We start from the raw sequence: 18559 nt of genomic DNA, 5'->3' as shown, positions 1-18559 counted from the left end.
AGAGCGTCTGTAGTGTCTCAGGGCGAACACAAGGGGCGCGAGGTAAAGGTAGTTCGTAGTAATGAAGAACAAGAAGTAACACGAAGAAGAACGCGGAGTCTGGTCGCTAAACAAGTTGGCGACACCGATGCTATGTTAGTGTTTTGCGCCAATAGTAGCTCCGATAGTTTTCGGCATGGAAACTTTGGAAGAGAACCGCAAGCGCAAAATGAAGTTTGGAGTGATGGAGTTGGCGGTGTTAGTAGAAGAGGCAAACAAGCACATTGGTGAGTTGCAGCAAAGAAATCTGAATATAAGCAGAAGAAACGCAATATGGGAGACAATCTGTAAGAAAGTCAATGCTGTAAGTAAAACAAGAAGAACGCTCGATGAGGTTAAGAAGAGATGGCAAGATATCCGAAGAAGAACAAAAGAAAAAATGGCTCAGAACAAATCGGCTGCCAATAAAACAGTTGGGGGGTCGGTGCAAGACATACCTCTGTCTGCGATTTTGGAGCAGTTGCAGTTGACCTTCTGTGATGAGAACATCATTGGAATCGAAGAGTTTGACATCCTTGAACCAAAAACTGAACGCAAAGGTAGGCAGGCAGGCCCATGTTAAGTTCCTTTTTTTTCTTCATGATTTCACAGGATGTTGAATTTGCCGTTTGCTCAAGTATTTGCTGCACGTACAGTTATTGTATACTGCACATATGTACATGTTAATTTTGTGCAATAACGACTTGATAAGTCAACCTGTTCAGAGCACTTGTGCTTTCAATTCTGTCCTATTCAATTAATTTTTTTTGTTTTGTTTTTTAGAGACGACGTTAGAAGTTCCAGAATCAGCGCCGCACTCTAGTCAGCCAAAGTCACCAACTGGCATCTCTGCAGAGCCACAGAAGGATCCACCTTATGAGGACATAGACAAGGAGTTGCTACAGCAACAGAAAAATCAATCTGCAGCACTTCACAATGGCTTACAGTCCATTGTACAGGAGGTGAGAGCTGTGTCCTCTGTCATGCGTGCATCCAGACGGGACACCCAGGCCGTCGTTGCACAGACTAGGCAACTAGCCAATGCTGTATCTGACCTGACGACGGCCATCAATGTCCTGACAAGAGTGATAGAAAATGGGTTACGCGCAGTCGGGACCCAGAGGGCATTCTGTTCCAGTAGCCCCTCCACTGAGCTGCCGGCAAATGAAGAGGGACGGGATGGCGAAGGAGCAGGTGAAAGTATATTACGCGCAGGTGAACCCCAACGTAACCTGCGGAAACGGAAAGCTTCAATGGATGAACCCATATCGACAAAAAGAATGTAGATCTCAGTGCGAACATTAGTTTCACCATTTAGGCTGGTTTTCCAGTCTTCATGACTTAAAAGGGCCGTTTGCAATTTTCCCTCAAATCACAATGCCATGTTTGTTAAAACTGTCGGTATTGTTGCCAGTGGCACAAAGTACATGTTTAAAATATGTCGAAAAAAAATCAGCCCTCTCAGGGCCAATCTTGCAATTCTAATTTGATTTGCAAGAAAGCTCCGTCCATCCATCCATCCATCCATCCATCCAATGTGTTCCTCTTTTTCGAGGGCGTGTCGTGAGGGTGCCAGTAACCGAAACAGAATAGCCAAGACTTCCCTCTCCCCACTTCATCCAGCTCTCCACGGCAGGGGGTGGGGGAGTTTCTCCAGCATATCCTGTATCTTCCACAGGGGCCTCCTGCTAGAGGGTCATGCCCAGAACACCTCACGAGGGAGGCAGGCCCACCAACAGCGCCTGCTAAATGACTGAGGTGAGCACTGTAGTTTGTTTTGTTTTATGCCTTCTCCGAGTGGCTCTTTGCTTTGCCATATATTGTAAATCAAACTGACCTGTCCTTGGATGCCTGATGTGCCTGCTGAACAGAACAATGTGTGAGAAGCATGGTTATCCAGCATCACATGGTTTCCCATGCCTTCTCTAAACACTAAGATCCTGGATCTTAGTGTTGAACAATTCAAATTGACATTGCAATGTAGTAGAATGCAATTTTCAACTCGGAAAGGCTGCAAATTCGGTAAAAAAGAAGGCTCTGATTCATACAGTGCGCGTGTGTGAGTGAGTCTCTCTCTCTCTCTCTCGCTCCCTCTCTCTCTCTCTCTCTCTCGCTCTATATATATATTATCATCTAGGTATATTTTGTGCTTAATATTCACATATTGTTTTATGAAAAGGTGAAATGGAAAGAAAAAAAGCCTTTGTTTCGTATACTGTTTGTGCGTCGATATGTGTATTTATTTATTTATTATCGAGGTAAGTTTGCTGCTTAATATTTGCATATTGTTTGATGAAAAGTTGAGGTGGTACAGTCACAGATTTGGCTTACTGTTTATGATTTACTGACTTATGTTTACGCCACACCTGCGCTTTTGAATCTTGTGTATGTTGTCGTGAATGCTGAAAAGACTGCAAGTCAAAGTGTTTGGTAAGTTAACAACTCTAATGGAAGTCTATAAATAAACTGTCATTTCTCAATTCATGGTTCGGTTGCCTTTATTTTAATGTAGGCTTAACCTATAAAACCAAAACATTTATGAATATTGTTAAAAAAATAATAATAAGAGCAATATGGAAGGGGTTGAGGGGGGCTGCAATTAGATTGTTTTTCCAAATCATTTCGCCCCACTTAGATTCCTGCGCAGAGCAAATAAGGTGCAGTGAGCAGCACGAAGTGAGTTCTCCCTTCAATTAAAATCAGTCACCTGAATCTCCGTGTTCACCTTGTCTCAAGATTCAGGTCGTCCGTTTCCCCGCATTGTGTCCTGAAGCTCTTATTTCAAAAGTCTCAGAGAAGCCGAATGACATAACTTTGAAGGGTTGGCTGAGATATGACACGCGGAGATTTTCACGTACGATTCCATGTAATTTACACCGAATGGTTCTGTCCACACCTGCCCCGTATTGAAACATTTAATCCGCCAGGTGAATAAAACACACTAGGTGATTTTTAGCAAATCTGGGATTATTGGGGTTTAACGGTTAGCCCCACCTTTCCGTGCCCCCCTTGCTTCAGGGCTTAGTCCTCTCAGCTGACTCAGCTTTGCTCAACCCTGGGAAAGAGTTTTAAAAAGTATTTTGGAAGCTCTCTCGCCAAAATCACAAACCATTAGAAGTGTGCAGATATTGCGGAGGTTTTGACATTTTTAACGTTTCTACCTGGAACATGTTGACAGATAGCCAACCTTGTACTCCTCTGATGCTCGCAAGGACTCTCATCACTGGAGCTCTACATTTGGACTAGTTCTTTAACAATTTCTAATGGACACATGGAGTGTGTTTGGGTTCGCTAAGAGAGGAGCAGCGGACCAAAGATGTCGGCTCTCAACCAAGTTGTCATTGACTCAGACGCCTCAGACATTTACAGGGTGAGAAAGGTCCACCGTGATGGTGATGCTGCTTTAATAAGATAACTTGAATCAATATTCTGAAATGAGAAAGATAAGAAAACCTTTATTTGTCTCACAATGGAGAAATTCACAGATATGTCGTCTGCTTAAGTGCCTCGGTTGTATTTTTCAACCTTTATAACAATGTTGTGGTCAACATTTGCCTGAGAAGTAACTTTTTCTTTTTGAAAAATCGCTTCTGATATGAAACAGAAATTATTTAAGTCTTGTGCAGGAAGATGTAAAATAGGAGACTGCTAAGATGTTTTCCAGTCTATACAATCGTGCTAATATTTTATATTGCGTACTATGGCCTTGTAATATCCCTGAACTCACTCGCAGAAAAATAACTGCAGTGTTGGACTATACCAATACCTTGGGGGGGGGGGGGTTACAGTGATTGAATATCAGATTCGGGGAGGAATTGATTTATTATTTACTTATTGAGCAACTTTATGTCCAAGCTAATTGTTCGAAACTTATTGCAGTATCTTTCGGACGGTGACAAATATGACACCGCCCCCTTTATCGAACAATTTAATCACAATATTGGAGGTATAACCATCGTTTCCAGTGTTTGTGTACAATTACATATTTTCCGTCGTCCTTTGTCCAAGAATGTGTTCTGCAATCCTGCCTTTGAGCTGGAGGAGGAGCGGGAGGGATTTCCAATGACCACATCCACCCCTGAGCCAATCAAACCACCCACAACTGGTAGCGTTGCAAGTAAATAAAGATTCAAACCAACAAAAAAATGTGTGTTACATGCGTCAAATCGCCTGAGTACAGTATTTTAGCATACAAACTGTTAATATAAGAATTGTTTGCAGGCCGAGGTTGAGGTCTCTTCGTGGTGTGTGTTCTTTGCGGAATGCAGGTTGTGGCTGGGGGAAGGTGGTGGTCCTTGCTGCTGCCCTGCTCCTGGTTGCGGCTCTCGGCCTGACACTGGCCCTCATCCTCACACGTGAGTGTCTGCTCCTTCTCAATTTATAATTGTCCAATAATTTGGCACCTGATCACAACTATATATAGTCTCTATGCAGTCCTTAACAAAGTTATTGTACTGCCGCTCTTATTTTGTCCAAAAGATGATCCATCCCAAGGAAGTTTTTTGTTGCGGGCCTCCTTTCATTTTCAGTGAATTCTCCGCGTTTTACCTTTTTCAACGGAATTTGGAATTTTAAACTGAACTCCCCTTTCTATACCTCCTGTAATTTCCTGTTCAGTAGCCTACCCAATGATTGGTTGACCTTCATTTCATATCTCCACTCTTCTCCATAATGAAGAAGTCGTTAAAATCTTGAATTGCGTTCTGTTCTTGGGTGTAGAGATAAAAAGTCAAGAGGTTGACGAGCAGCTATTGTCCACCAGCCCTCCAGACCCGTTGAGTGCAGAAGGTGGCGAATTACCCTCCGGTCCTGCAAACGGAAGCCCGCAGGATAGTTTGCCAGTGCCCCACCCTGCCAGCATCCCCACGATTGAAACACGTAGGACACACAAACATATGCCCGCTGACATCCCCTCGTTATATTATAAAGGCTGTTACTTTTCTGCTTACGGGGCAATCAGCTTATGCATCCTTTCAGGTTGTGGCGGAGTTTTGACTGATTCCGAAGGTTTTTTCAGCTCCCCAAACCACCCGGGCTCCTATCCCCCCAACACCTTGTGCGTGTGGGTCATTCAAGCCACACCCCCTCACTTTATTCAAATCCACGTGTCCTCTTTGAATATTGAGGGTCCGTCTCGCTGTTTGTTTGACTGGCTGGAGGTACAGGAGCATGTGGAGCACAACTCCGTAGTCACGAGGTCAGTGGACCATAATTAACACATGCAGCATTGCACGAATAGAACTCACATACCGTTGTGTGAAGGCTGTTTGTGTCCCTCCTTTAGGTTCTGTGGTGCCGTGGCTCCACCAACAGTCAACACAAACAGCAGCACAGTATGGGTGACGTTCCGCTCCGATGGCAGCATTGCAGGCAATGGCTTCACAGCTCAGTACAGGGCCTTGCTGCCTGGACACAGTCAGTGGTTTGTGTGCATGATAACAGACTAAAGGAAAGCCCCTCCTTTGATTTGTTACCTGCTTCTATGCACTATGCACAAGCGCCGTGTTCGTTTGCGTAATGGGCGGCTGCGTGCTTGTTTTTAAGAAAGTTGTTCCAGAGACGAGTTCATGTGCGACGGTGGTCGCTGTCTGCTGCCTGCGTCTGTGTGTGACGGCCATCCCAACTGCCATGACCAAAAAGATGAGGCCAACTGCAGCAATAAACACAGTGGTGAGAGATTGTTCAATAAACACTTTATTCATTTATTCTATCGTTATTTAACATGCATTCTGCCAAGATAGAATTTACACGATAGAGTGGCAGAATCCGAATCCGTTGCTGGCAAATGAAGTGACGACACCTTCTTGGGGGCACTGATTACCTTGTTTTGTTTTTTATTTCCAACGATTTCGGTTTGCGCAATGACACCACCAAAACAAAACTCGTGTCCCAAGACTTTTGCACAGTATTGTAGCTTCAATAAATTCCTTCAAGATACCGTGTGTAGAATTTAGCGTCATCTAGTGCTGAATTAATACAATGCGAGCCATCATAATGGTGGTAATTCCTGAATGGCCACTGATGTTTATCCACAGAATGTGGCGCACAGAAAATTGGGCCATACGGCTACCTGGCAAGTCCAAACCACCCCAGCCCATACCCTCACCAGCAGGTACATTCACAATTCTGTACTGGTAACCTAACTTAAAAAAAACCATTAAAAGACCATTCCAGCTGTCCCACATCCCCTTGTTTGCCCTTAGTTTTGTTTATGGCACATATCTGTTGAGGAGGGTCACGTCGTCATGCTACGCTTCAAAAACTTCAGTCTGGAGGCTCAGGACGTGTGCAAGTTTGACTATGTGGAGGTGCATGACGGCAGCAACGCTGGAGCTGGTAGAGTTCTGGGAAGGTAACACGTATCAGTATTGTGGTATTAAACTGACCATTAATTGAATCCAAAGTGGTCGAGTGTGTCCTGGTTGACGAAGAGTCTCTCCCCTCAACACCTTACGTGCTTGTTTCACTTCCCTTAACTTTGTCACCTGCAACGTGATAGCCTGATGATTCCGGGTTGCGTAATTGTGTGTTTACCGTGTCAGGTTTTGTGGCACCACCCTCCCACCAGACCTGACCTCGTCCGGCCAGCACATGACTGTCCTGTTTGTGGCTGATGAGGGAGTGGCTGACAGCGGCTTTAACGCGACGTATCAGTCCGTGTCCCTGCTGGATCGTGAGTTCTTCCTCTCAAAGTCATATTTTGTACATCAGGGGTGTCAAACTCATTTTTGTCGTGCGCCACATTTTAGTTACCGTTTCCCTTGGAGGGTTGTTATGACTGAAACCACATAAAAATGTCAAAAATAATGGTTTATTCAACGATTGTTTAAGTTGCTGTAATGACGGGGTTTGGTCACAAGAAAATGCTTATAATATGTCTCTTATTTATTACATATGAGAATTTTAGATTTTGGTTGAGAATTTAGCAAGCGTCATGGAAGTTGACATGTTTGATGTGCTTTCGCGGGCCGCATAAAATGATGTGGCGGGCCTGATCTGGTCCCCAGGCCTTGAGTTTGTACATAGACGTTTTCACGCCGGTTCTTTATTATTATTTTTTTGTTGATATAAATAATGTTCTTGGGCTGCTTCCTTCCACTCGTACTATGTGAATATACAGCGCTCATAGTTGAGGCTGTTGGGTGAAATTACTGCGTAAACCAAAAATGTAGTGAAACCTTACAGGTGAACTTACTTTCATCTTCTCTGAAACTGGACCGCATATGCCCAGCTATTCTAACGTGCTCCGGTTCTCGAGCAAGGAAGTGTATTGACACTCATGACAAGTGTTTGATCAATTAATTGACTAGTTTCTGGTCTTTGGATTTTGAAAGGGACTTGCGGGCCGAGGCAGTTTGCCTGCAGTACCGGCGAGTGTCTTCATCCACAGTGGTTGTGTGACGGCTGGAATGACTGCCCCAATGGAGCAGATGAACAGGATTGCGGCAACTCCACCTACCCTCCCTTCAGTGAGTAAATCCGACCGCTGACCTCGATCAGAGTCTGTGACAATCACATACTTTTTTTTCTTGTTTCTGTCCCCCGAAAATGTGGGCCCTGCCCTTTTTGTAATTCTTTTGAGCAGAGGTCTTTACTTTGCTGGAATAAGCTATTTTCTCGATGCCACCAGCTTCACCATGTGAGTCAATAGACGTGGAGATGTGTCTGGGTCTCAGTTACAACCTCACCTCATTCCCCAACATATGGCTCGCCATCGCCGATCAGAGAGAAGCTGCCACACTTCTGCGACAGTACAGGGTATCTTGGCTACCACTGCATTCTCGTTAAATTCTGCTTTTTTGGAACAGTGGGCGCTACTTATGCCACCTTGAACACACGCATCAGTTAAGACTTCAGGTTCCAGGACAGAAGTGCATCTCAACTGAAACTCTTTCCTCTGTGGTCTCGGCAAAGGTTTTGATGGAGCTGGCCTGCTTCGACCCCTTGCGGAAACTCATTTGTGGGATGTTCTTGCCGCAGTGCAGCCCTCATGGAGGCGTCCTGCAACCCTGCCGCTCTGTCTGCTCGTCGGCTGAGCAGCAGTGCAGCCAAGCCTTGGACCTTTTCTCCTTCAGCTGGCCCTTCAACTGCCACCTCCTGCCCGACACACAGGACCCCATGGAGTGCTCACTACCTTGATCACCACACCAAAAAAAAAAAAAGGGCGGGGGGGGGTTTCAATTGTTTTTGGGGTCTGGTTGGAAGCTTGAGGACTGACAGATTTCAAGTGAATACAAAAGTTTTCCCGCAGTTCTGATATTGTCATTTATATCCTGGCCAGTGAATGTTTGAATGACAGCAACCTCCCAGATGAGTATTGTAATCGCGAAAGGCACTGAAAACAGCAAATCAACGGTGGGTTGAATGATTGACTTCAATATCTACCCAAATAGAAATTACAAACTCTATTGTATTCATAGTGCACATAAAAAAAATCGACAGCTGAAAAAAAAGTCTATGTTCATCACAATCAAGTTCAACGTTAACTTAAAATTAACCATCGATGTAGTACAAAAATCGGAGTCCTCACAAAGAGGTACAGCACTAAAAACAATAGGAGCCTAAAGGAGTCAAGTCATTTTGGGAAAGGTAAAAAACTTAGATGACCAAAGTCCCCGCAACCCCCAGAAAAACAAACACAAACTTGAATATCCACTGAAATTCCGATGATTATATCGGCTGGGCTCTTATCTGCAAAACCTGTCCAGTACGGTATTCCAATTGGTCTATTTGCACCATTTAAAGTATGAGGAATAAAAACGACATGCAGAAAATTTGTTCAGATTATCTTTAATGCATTTGTGCTTGAACATGACACATCATGACATATGTTCTTTAACGGTAGAGGTTTGAGCTTATGTGAGGTAAAAAAACACGATCAGGGAAAATAAATAGCTGCGAATCATTGAGCACACAAATTGTCTTATTAACTTATACAACCAACGGGAACTCATTTAATCAATTAATTCCATTCCATCAGTCAGCAGATGACCTTATAGCAAGATGTGTCACAACGCATAAAACTGTTGCATGTGGTTGACTTCAATCAAAGAAACTCTGGGAAAACAAGTAAAAATGTCCAGCAAAAAGAAAAAAGTTTAAGCTTGATTGCACATTAGTAAATATGAACTTTGAGCAAAACAATGAATGAGCTTCACTGCAGATGTGACGGAATCAGAAGTTTTAGGGTTTGATCTAAGGCAACGGCGGTGAGGCCCCACACACGATGCTTCCCATTACGAAACACTGGCAGGGTGTATGCATACTTGTCCCCTGTGCGAAAGTGCGTGTACCCGCGGTTTTGAGGGTCACATAAATGGGACAAAGACAAATTAAAAATCTCCTCCACCTGAAAACCAAGGACAAAAAGAGAATGTCTTAAAAAAAAAAAAAGGAGAAAAAATGTGAGCTGTTGTTTCATTTTTGACATTATTAAAATGTGGTCTGGATGGGGGTAGACTTGTGCAGCAGTGTGGACAGCATTTAAGGAGTTAAGAAAAAAAAAACATATTTGTACTGAAGAGCCACCTGGAGCTATTCAGTAAGCGGCATTTAAAATGCGTGACTTTACCTCTCCGGGATTTGGTTTGAAGGACAGCTCCTCAAGAGGGCCGACGTAAGCCAACACAGGAGCCACCAACATCCCTGACTGAGAAAAAAATCACAAGTCACATGATAAAGCGTCATCATCAAGTGGATGCACGCTTTCACACAACTCATATGGAGTCCGCATTTAAATAATGACAGTTACAGCTTTGATAACTTGGCCCGATGGGTGGAAATCTGGTTCGAAGTTCCCATTTGGGGCACAGATCGAGTAGACCGATACTGAAGTCAGTTTCAACAGCCCATGGGTGAAGATGAGCCGTTTTTGTTCCAAGTGTCCCACATGAATGTAAATCTAAATTGTCTTCCTTAAACTCACCTTGTCCCTGAGAGGCTTGAGGACTCCCCATACACTTTCTGTTGACACATTAATGCCAAGTTCTTCCCTGGCCTCCCTCAGCGCAGTGGCCACCACATCACTGTCTGACGGGTCACTCTTTCCCCCTGCAAAGCTACACAGATGCGGAAATGAGGACATGCTCTGTGCGAAAGATTTCCCACTCGCTGCTACTAACCTGACATCTCCCTTGTGCCTGCCCTGCAACATGCTGGAGCGCAGCGTGAAGAGAAATGCTGCATCTCCCCCTACACTGCAGAGTGACACCAGAATGGACGCCCATCTCCCCTGATTCTTTCCTTGGCTCTGACCTCTTCTCCCCGTCTCCACATTATACATCTTCAAATTGGGCGCCAGGTCCCGTCGACACCTGTTTTCATTTTCCAGAGCGAGACACTGACTCCAGACTCCATGAACTGCTCTGGTTTGGTGAGAAGAGAGGCTGTAGGCTTGTGTTCTATTGTGAACATTTTCTAACCACTGCGAAGCGCTAACAGCTGTCGTCTTTCTGAAGCAGGAATGACGACAGTAAATTGTATTGTTTAAATTGTGTAAAGCATGACAAATGACCCCAAATCTGCTTCGAGGTAGATGGCAGGTTGTGCTTGATAAGCGGTCCTGAGTGTTCACAGTTTTCTTGTGCTTCGAAGGAGACTTGGCCGGATCTGTGGATTTCAGGTTTTGTAATGAGGCCTCTTCCCTTACTTCACTGTCACAATGCGAGTTAAAAAGAGATGGTTTTGTTGGACAGGAGGCAGTCTCTGTGGAGAGTAACCATAATGTCCGTTTTCCAATGACGCCTTCAAGCCTAAATCCATTCAAAAGCCACCGAGCGTGGGTACAGGTAGACACATTCCGTCGTAGATGTGACCTTAACGGACAAGAACTGGTCACGAGCTGTGTGCCCCAAAACATGCTGTAAAAATAAAAACATGTTAGTTTGTAAAGCTCATCAATTGATAACATAAAAGGTCTGTCATTAATCTAATCCTTATTTTGTCAATAAAGGCTCGTTACTTTTTCCAAACTCTGCGGATGACTTAAATATTGAGAAGTAAAGTTAATTACAATTAATCTCTTGATTGTCTGTACTTTTTACTTTTACGTCAGTGAAGGTGTAAAATCAGTATTCTATTTTTACACCCGTGTCTTTGCTTCTACTCTAAGTATGGGGTGCGAGTACGTTTTTTTTTTTCGTTGCTCAGCAAACTACGGCGAGTCAAGTAATCATATAAAAACTTGAATGAACGTCTTGGTACAACCGAATGCACGTCCTTCCGGAAGAGGTGAGTTGAACTCTCAAAGCCCGTTGGTGGTGCTCTGGGGTTGCCCTTTACACAGCCAGAAAATATATCCAATTCGTGTCCGAACATGTCCGCAAAACGGTGTGTAAGTGTGTAAATTCCCACCTAATCACACGACTACAATTACTGACGAAAATAGACGCAATGTTTACTAATCCGGCGACCAAGTTCATGTCAGGTAGCTGGATAATGCGTTAGCATGATGTGAAGCGGTTGGAAGTAATTAAAAAACGTAAGGTGACGTGTAACAAGGTTCCTGTATGCCGCGTAAGGCTGCATAGTCGGCAAAAATCATACCGTAGAAGAGGATTTATTTGGAAAGAAACTCACCTTCGTTGAAAGTTGAAGCCACAGCATTTAGACGACTGCAACTCTAATAGTGATGGCGCAGCGAAGCTTCGAGGTCGTCACCGTTGCCATTACTGCGCAGTAATGACGCAAAGCTGGTGTAAAAACATATTGAAGTCACCGTTATTTTCATAGCACATTTCATACCGCATAGTCATAAGGAAGGATAATACAATGGAAAAAGAACGTGTAAAGATGCATAAGGATGTAAAAACACAAAAGTAAAAAGAGATCTTGCACAAAAATTTAAATGAATGAATGAATAACACAAAAGTACTCGTACACTAAGATGACATAAACCAGCGCGACGTTGCAGCCCGCCCTACCGACGTGCCTATGTGGTGGCCATGTTGGGGGGGGGGACAGCGTTCCTATCAACGGCAATGCATTTACAATGATCTTAAGTCGTAACCTTCTCACATCGCAACCGATTTTGACAAGTTTATTTGGATTGGAAGTACTGTCATTTCCAAAGCATGTGCGATGATTTCTCTCTCTTTCTCTATCTATCTATCTATCTATCTATCTATCTATCTATCTATCTATCTATCTATCTATCTATCTATCTATCTATATGGAAAACGGTTTCAAAATACTGTATAAAGAAAGAGAAGCCTTGACGTGTGTGTGTGTGTGTGTGTGTGTGTGTGTGTGTGTGTGTGTGTGTGTGTGTGTGTGTGTGTGAGAGAGAGAGACACACACACACACACACACACACAGAGAAAATTCTAAATTTCATGAAAAACATTTTCATCATTTGCACTAAAATAAAACAAGAGTTTTCCAGGATTACCATTTACTTCTTTCCCCACAAACAATTCCCCAAAACAAACAAATCACCATTTCCAGAAACTCAGAACAGGTTTTATCAGTTTCACGCCAAGTCAAACCTGTTCCAGTTTCTAAGCAGTGAGTGAATCACTCAACGTTGTATTTTATTCATCCAGTGTGTTTTGTCCGTCATAAGGAACAGTTGGGTTCGGATAAACTTTTACCTTGACAAGCAAACCTCTGGCTTGCATCACAGCACCCCATGGCCTCAGCGTGGTCTGAAGAGGAGACCTTTGTCTGCTCAGTCTGTCTGGAGACCCTGAAGGATCCTGCAACTCTACCCTGTGGACATTCTTATTGTTTGGCTTGTATCCAGAGTCATTGGGACAAAGGGAACAGCAAGGGCCAGTACAGCTGCCCCCAATGCAGGCAGATCTTCAAGCCGCGGCCGACACTGGCAAAGAGCACACTCCTAGTGGAAGCTATGGAGAAGCTCAGGACCAATAGTCTCAAGCAAAGTCCCTCTACGACTGGTTCCTCCGCTCCGCCATCAGAACCCATCTATCTGGAGATTCTTCCAGATACTGGCACGCGGCACGGCAGTGTGTATCCTCAGCTTCCTGTCATGGCTGCCAGGCCCTGCCCTCAGCATAACCAGCCCTTGGATCTGTTTTGCCACACTGACAGGGAATGTGTGTGTGTGGTCTGTTGCCAGCATGGACACAAAGGGCATCGTGTACTCAAACCCGAAGAAGAGAGGAAGGAGAGACAAGTATGTGCAAATTGAAGAATTTTGAATTGCTTCAGCTACTAAGTGACTATTTATTTTATTTTTTTTAGAAAGAGCTCACTCAGATGCAGGGAGAGGTGGTGAGGCGAGGCCGGGAAACAGAGAAAACTCTAAAGGAACTCCCGAATGTTGCCCGTCAACACAAAGTATGATTCATTCGAATGTGTATATCGTAAGATAAATTTTAACATCCTCGGTTTTCTCTGTCTATTGTGTCAATACATCTCATTTCAAGTGAAATCATTGGTAGTGAATTGATTCTCATGGCTGACTTTGGATCACAAACGCCTGTTGTGGCGAAGCAAGGGTGTCTGTCATCCACCTTTCAATTTGCGGGGGGAAGCCAATATTAATCAGATTGCCGTGTTTAGAGTAGTGGGGCACATAGAACGTATTATTGTAACAAAAATTTGGATGCGATTTCACCTTAAGCCTGCTGGGCTGGGCGGGAAGCTCTTGCATTAACTTTAAACGTGTACATAAGCTGTATTCAAAATGGATAGATTGATGTAAGTTGTTGTAATTCCTCATCTTTCGATTTCCAGGCTTTGGTCCAGGCTATGCAACAAGAGAGACTGGATTTATTTTCTGATCTTGTCGATGTCATTACTCTCACCGGCACTCAAGTCGGTGAGCTTCTCTGCACTCACGAGCGATCTTTTGGAAGCCAAATTGAGGGCTATATTCACAGACTGGAACAGGAGATGGTACAGTTTCATTGGAAGGGGGAGGAGCTGAAGAGGCTAGCAGACATGCAGGACCATATCTGCTTCTTAAAGGTAGTAGAGCGTCAAATGGTATGCTGTATCACTGATTTGGTTTTCACTGACCTTTTGCAGATGACCGATCGTTGTTTTGGCCAAGTCTAATGTCTATGTGTGTGTGTGTGTGTGTGTGTGTGTGATTAATGTTGTGCTGTTGAGAATTTCCTCACAATGGAGAAGGCAGGTGCAACTGACGGCACCCAAGAATCGATTCTGTGCAAAGAGGACGCGGTGGTAGCCGATGTCCGCTCGGTCTTAAAGGAGCTTCAAGAGTCCATTAAAGAGCTCTGCCGATCCAGTCTTGCCAAACTTGTCACTTTAGGTCAGTTTAGATTTTCCGCCCTCACTCCTGTCCCCTCTTGATATCAAGTGGACTTTTATCGCTGTAGTGAATGAGGACCCTGTGGCCTCGAAAGCTGAAGGTGCCACGGCCCCGGACATAATGACAGCCGATGGCTTTGTGCAAAACACGGGTGAAGGTAAAATAGCACAGCACCAAAGTTTCTCTCAATATTACAAACAATAAACACTAAAAATCGTGTTTTTATTTTTATTCCTGTAGTGTATGAGATGCAAAATCCTGCACCTGCACCTTTACAACGACCCCAAGGTAAGTGATAATCGTGAAGCTGTATACGCTTGACTATATAACCATTTTTTTTAAAGACATGAGCCATGTTACCCTCATCTTATTGCAGCACTAAACAGTTCCCCATATGCCAAAAATATTGACATTGTTAGGCTTCCACCTTTGTTTTATACACTTTGGTTAAGTTGTCTTCCATGAATCAATTGCAAGATAGAAGGGGAAAGTTAATAATGGGACCCAATTTGGATGTTTTTGCTTTAAGGGGTGTACTCACTGAAGTGACCTTAACGCAGAGTTCAGACATGAATGGCTGTGTGTTGAGGGAACATTTGATTCATACTGTTACACAATCTGTACACGGACTACTTTGCAAAGTGCCATTTAATCAGTGTTGTCACCATGTAAAGATGGAATCATTTCAAACATGTGAAGTGCGTATTCACTTTTATGAGTTGCTGCATAACCGTATGATGTGAAGCGGAACGCTAAGCCTCGCGGTGTTGTCATGCCTTTCTTCATTGCTACTGAATACAATTGACTTGTGATGCATTGAATTGATTCAGCCTCTGCCAATGAAGCGTCAGCACCGCCTCCACCATTCCCCCAGTCTCAACCTCAAGGTGACGAACAAGGTGCAAGTGGCTGCCTTGACAACCTTGTCACATTTAACGCATTCACCCTCTCCTTTGTGTTCTAAGCACCTCCTGTCACAACAATGGGACTTGTAAGCCCAGAACCAAAAACGAGGGAAGAATTGCTGAAATGTGAGTCCATTTTTTTCCTCCATTTTCAAGAGTAAAAGAGATCATCTATGGTGTACTCCTTGTGAAGAATTTTAGGTGGTTCCATAGTCTTAATTAAAAATATATATATTTTTTTACCCTTCAGTTCACTTTGAGCCCACAATGGACCCCAACACAGTGTATCGCAATATACAACTTTCGGAGGGCGGTCGTAAGGCCACACTGCGTGCAGGGAACCTGAACCCAGTGGACCACCCGGAACGCTTCCTCTACTGGCGACAGCTTCTCTGCAGAGAGCCACTGGGAGGCAGCCCATACTACTGGGAGGTGGAGTGGACTGGCTCCAAGGTGATCTTAGCTAGACTACACATCAGCAAAAACAAATATCGTCCACACCGTTGAGGATTTGATGGGGGGGAAGAAAATCTACAGACTTCCAAACTATTGAAAATGGGGTTCAGTATGCTGTAGCTGACTGCTGCTTAAAATTCACAGCGGATTATTTTTGCACTAGGGATGAGACATCCATTTGCAGGTAGAGAGTGTTTCCATCTTTATTCAAATTGTAAAAAGAAAACATGAATTCCTCTATTCACATTTTTCCTGAAATGGGTAGCAAAATGTAGTCACATTTTTTTTCAAAGCAGGTGGCAGTCCTGAAATGTTTACAAATATCCGTGTTGTAGTTTTTGCTTTATACACAATTCTTTTTTTGCCAGGAAGAAAAATTGGAATTAGAATTTCCGCTTTCTCATTATTCAGATTACCATTGGAGTAGCGTACAAGGATATGGATCGCCAGTCTTCTGATGACAAAAGCCGTTTGGGCCACAATCCTCGTTCTTGGAGCTTGTACTGGTCTGGGACCAGTTTCTCCTTCTGGCACGATGGCCAGGAAAACCTCCTGGGTTCACCCAAAGGCAGACGGATTGGAACCTATCTGGACCAGCATGCAGGCATTTTGGCTTTTTATCGCATCAGTAACGAACAAGCTCACCTCATCCACAGACATGTGACCCAGTTCAGCGGTCCGCTGTACCCGGCATTCCGGTTCTGGGGTGGAGTTGGTGCTACTGTAAAAATTAGCCAGTTGGATTGAAATACAAATGTAAAAAGAATGTGCAGTTGATTGAAATACAACTTGGTTGCAATCGCAATATGATTCCCCACCCCGCCCTTCTGCTGCACACTGTGTCCTAATTTATGTACCGGTAACAAAAATATACTGATAATAAACAGAAATAAAAGAATTCACCGCATGCAACTTATCAGTTTTATTTTATTTGTTTATTCTGATCAAGCAAATGATATAAACCTTCAAACAGTGAACCCTCCTTTATCACGGAGTTCATATTCCAAAAAGAACCCGTGATAGGCGAAATCCGTGAAATAGTCAGCTTTATTTTTTGTTTCAAATTATTATTAAATATTATACTACAGAATGTAAATATTTTCTTACAAATAACTATGATTTTTTTTTAAATAAATGCTGTAAACTAATCATTTTAATAGTCAATACGAGGTTGGACACATTGTGTCTCATGCATATTTCACAGTTCCTCTGACTTTATTTATTTATTGATTATTATTATTATTTTTTCTGTTTTCTGAATGTGGGAGGAAAAAACCCACGCAGGCACGGGGAGAACATGCAAACTCCACACAGGAAGGCCGGAGTCGAACCCTGCACCTCTGCACTGTGAGGGCAATGTGCTAACCTGTCAAATATCACATCAGTGAAAAATAAATAAATAAATAAATGTGAGAGAGGTTTGATTGAATCTGAATACTTTATTATTATTGTTGTTGTTGTTAAGTAAGGGTGTCATGTTTTAATCCTGGGTCGCATCATAGTTATGGTTGCCGAAAGGGGCAGAGACCGTTTCAACGGTCACACCCAGTGATGAGCGTCATTTCCTAACAAGGCCTCCTCCCTCTGTTGGCCTAAATGCTGTCAAAAGCATTGACCTTCATGAACAACTTATATCCTAAAATCTGTTTCCAAATATCCATACTCATCATTTCACAGCGTTACTCTTGGCTGTACTACTACAAGGGTGCGCTGGCAATTTTTTATGTTAGATTTTTATTTTATTTATTTCCGAGGAAATAAGTCATGCAGACGAGTAGAACCTTTTGAACACTGTGAATTATTATGCTATAAAAACACTAATAATGCTCCCCCCCCCCCACACATACAGTATGACTTGTGACTAGTGAAATCTGCTGAGCCACTCTGGGTGTGTTTACGGACTAGACAAGTAGTTAGAGGCATTTAGACTTGCCCTTTACCTAATATGTTCTTTTGGGAGCACGAATAATCACCCCACCATATTACATAATAGTCTCTGGATTGATGATTATCATTTTCACTGCTAGTTAAGTGAGAGAGCAGGGTGACTCTTGGTTTTTTTCACTGTTAGTATTTTTTGACGACACTTTCTTCACATTTCAAAATTCTACACACAGCACCCCACGATGACAAGATGGAGAAATATTTTGGGAAAGCTTTCCAAATGTATAATCTGAAATTAAAAAATACATGCGCAGTCACATAATTATTCCAAATGTGAGGCAAAACAAAAATGTGCATTTCAAACACATACAACAAACGCACGATTCATAGACAAACTGCCCCCCATCTGTCGCTATAACCCTTTGATTGACAGGAGGTCAGTGGAGGATTTATTCCCGTTGAAATCTTAAATCAGGCATGTCCAGCTCCAGTTCTCGTGGGTCGCTGTCCTGCCTGTTTTCCTTCGCTCCCTGATGCAACACACCTGATTCAAATGATCAGCAAGCTCTGAATGAGAACGATCCTCGTCATTTCAATCGGGTGTGTTGCAGCAGGGTCAGATGGAAAAGAGGCAGGACGGCGGCCCGCGAGGACCGACTTTGGACGCCGCTGCTTTAAGTCAAGTGGGACAGGCTCACCCCCACCCTTTATTTTGTTTTTGGAGCATAGAGCTGCGCAAAGATATCTCTGTAATGGAATGTCATTCTAACACCCGCACCCACACACACACTTCAGACCCTTGGAACTATTTATTATCAGCAGGTAAGGGAGCGCGTTGACCTGCCGGTTGAGTTGAAGCACCTGTGGCTAAAGTCAAACTGTGGCAGCGTTTTGACCGAGATTTGATACCTCTGACAACCGGACACAGTGCGCTCACATGACTTCCAACTCTCTCATGCAGCCATAGCCACTCAGAGTGATGAGAGATGCAGTGCAAGTATTTCGGGAATTCCCGTTGCGCGGCTACCGCCTGCGCTTCGCATGGAGGAGCTCT

The 18559-nt window shown here is 43.6% G+C and overlaps 4 protein-coding genes across 13 annotated transcripts; 3 read left to right on the top strand and 1 right to left on the bottom strand.

Annotated features, from left to right (window-relative positions):
- The first annotated feature begins 81 nt into the window (after positions 1-81).
- On the top strand, positions 82-2498 carry LOC147197213 (uncharacterized). Of its 2 annotated transcripts, XM_086126195.1 has the most exons (3): positions 82-578; positions 802-1212; positions 1697-2498. In XM_086126195.1, exons 1-3 carry the CDS (start codon positions 176-178, stop codon positions 1708-1710), a joined length of 828 nt encoding a protein of 275 aa, XP_085982321.1. In that variant the 5' UTR covers positions 82-175; the 3' UTR covers positions 1711-2498. The 2 variants fall into 2 exon arrangements, with proteins under 2 accessions (XP_085982321.1, XP_085982320.1); XM_086126194.1 differs by having other exon boundaries at positions 802-2498.
- A 415-nt stretch (positions 2499-2913) lies between these two features.
- Positions 2914-8792, top strand: mfrp (membrane frizzled-related protein). Of its 5 annotated transcripts, none has more exons than XM_086126182.1 (12): positions 2939-3388; positions 4027-4135; positions 4287-4373; positions 4738-5215; positions 5303-5433; positions 5563-5688; positions 6054-6130; positions 6222-6370; positions 6561-6691; positions 7353-7487; positions 7649-7776; positions 7933-8792. In XM_086126182.1, exons 1-12 carry the CDS (start codon positions 3335-3337, stop codon positions 8155-8157), a joined length of 1830 nt encoding a protein of 609 aa, XP_085982308.1. In that variant the 5' UTR covers positions 2939-3334; the 3' UTR covers positions 8158-8792. The 5 variants fall into 5 exon arrangements, with proteins under 5 accessions (XP_085982311.1, XP_085982308.1, XP_085982309.1 ...); XM_086126183.1 differs by having other exon boundaries at positions 2940-3388; positions 4027-4123; XM_086126181.1 differs by lacking the exon at positions 2939-3388 and having other exon boundaries at positions 3855-4135; positions 4738-4896; positions 4996-5215.
- On the bottom strand, positions 8793-12750 carry nudt8 (nudix hydrolase 8). Of its 5 annotated transcripts, XM_086126190.1 has the most exons (6): positions 12609-12750; positions 11596-11708; positions 10140-10877; positions 9944-10076; positions 9590-9667; positions 8793-9367 (listed from the first exon to the last, which is right to left on the bottom strand). In XM_086126190.1, exons 3-6 carry the CDS (start codon positions 10874-10876, stop codon positions 9173-9175), a joined length of 1143 nt encoding a protein of 380 aa, XP_085982316.1. In that variant the 5' UTR covers position 10877; positions 11596-11708; positions 12609-12750; the 3' UTR covers positions 8793-9172. The 5 variants fall into 5 exon arrangements, with proteins under 5 accessions (XP_085982316.1, XP_085982314.1, XP_085982315.1 ...); XM_086126188.1 differs by having other exon boundaries at positions 9944-10877; XM_086126189.1 differs by lacking the exon at positions 12609-12750 and adding an exon at positions 11897-11981 and having other exon boundaries at positions 9944-10877.
- ftr86 (finTRIM family, member 86) lies at positions 12647-17034 on the top strand. Its single transcript, XM_086126187.1, has 10 exons — positions 12647-13156; positions 13225-13320; positions 13720-13953; positions 14098-14260; positions 14328-14417; positions 14501-14548; positions 15091-15147; positions 15226-15291; positions 15416-15618; positions 16033-17034. The coding sequence occupies exons 1-10, from the start codon at positions 12647-12649 to the stop codon at positions 16366-16368; spliced, it is 1803 nt and encodes a 600-aa protein (XP_085982313.1). The 3' UTR covers positions 16369-17034.
- Positions 17035-18559: the final 1525 nt, after the last annotated feature.

Source organism: Hippocampus guttulatus, chromosome 12, assembly GCF_054856545.1.
Source record: "Hippocampus guttulatus isolate MCC_2025c chromosome 12, RoL_Hgut_1.0, whole genome shotgun sequence".
Taxonomy (NCBI): Eukaryota; Metazoa; Chordata; class Actinopteri; order Syngnathiformes; family Syngnathidae; genus Hippocampus; species Hippocampus guttulatus.
This window is presented reverse-complemented; position numbering and strand designations above follow the sequence as displayed.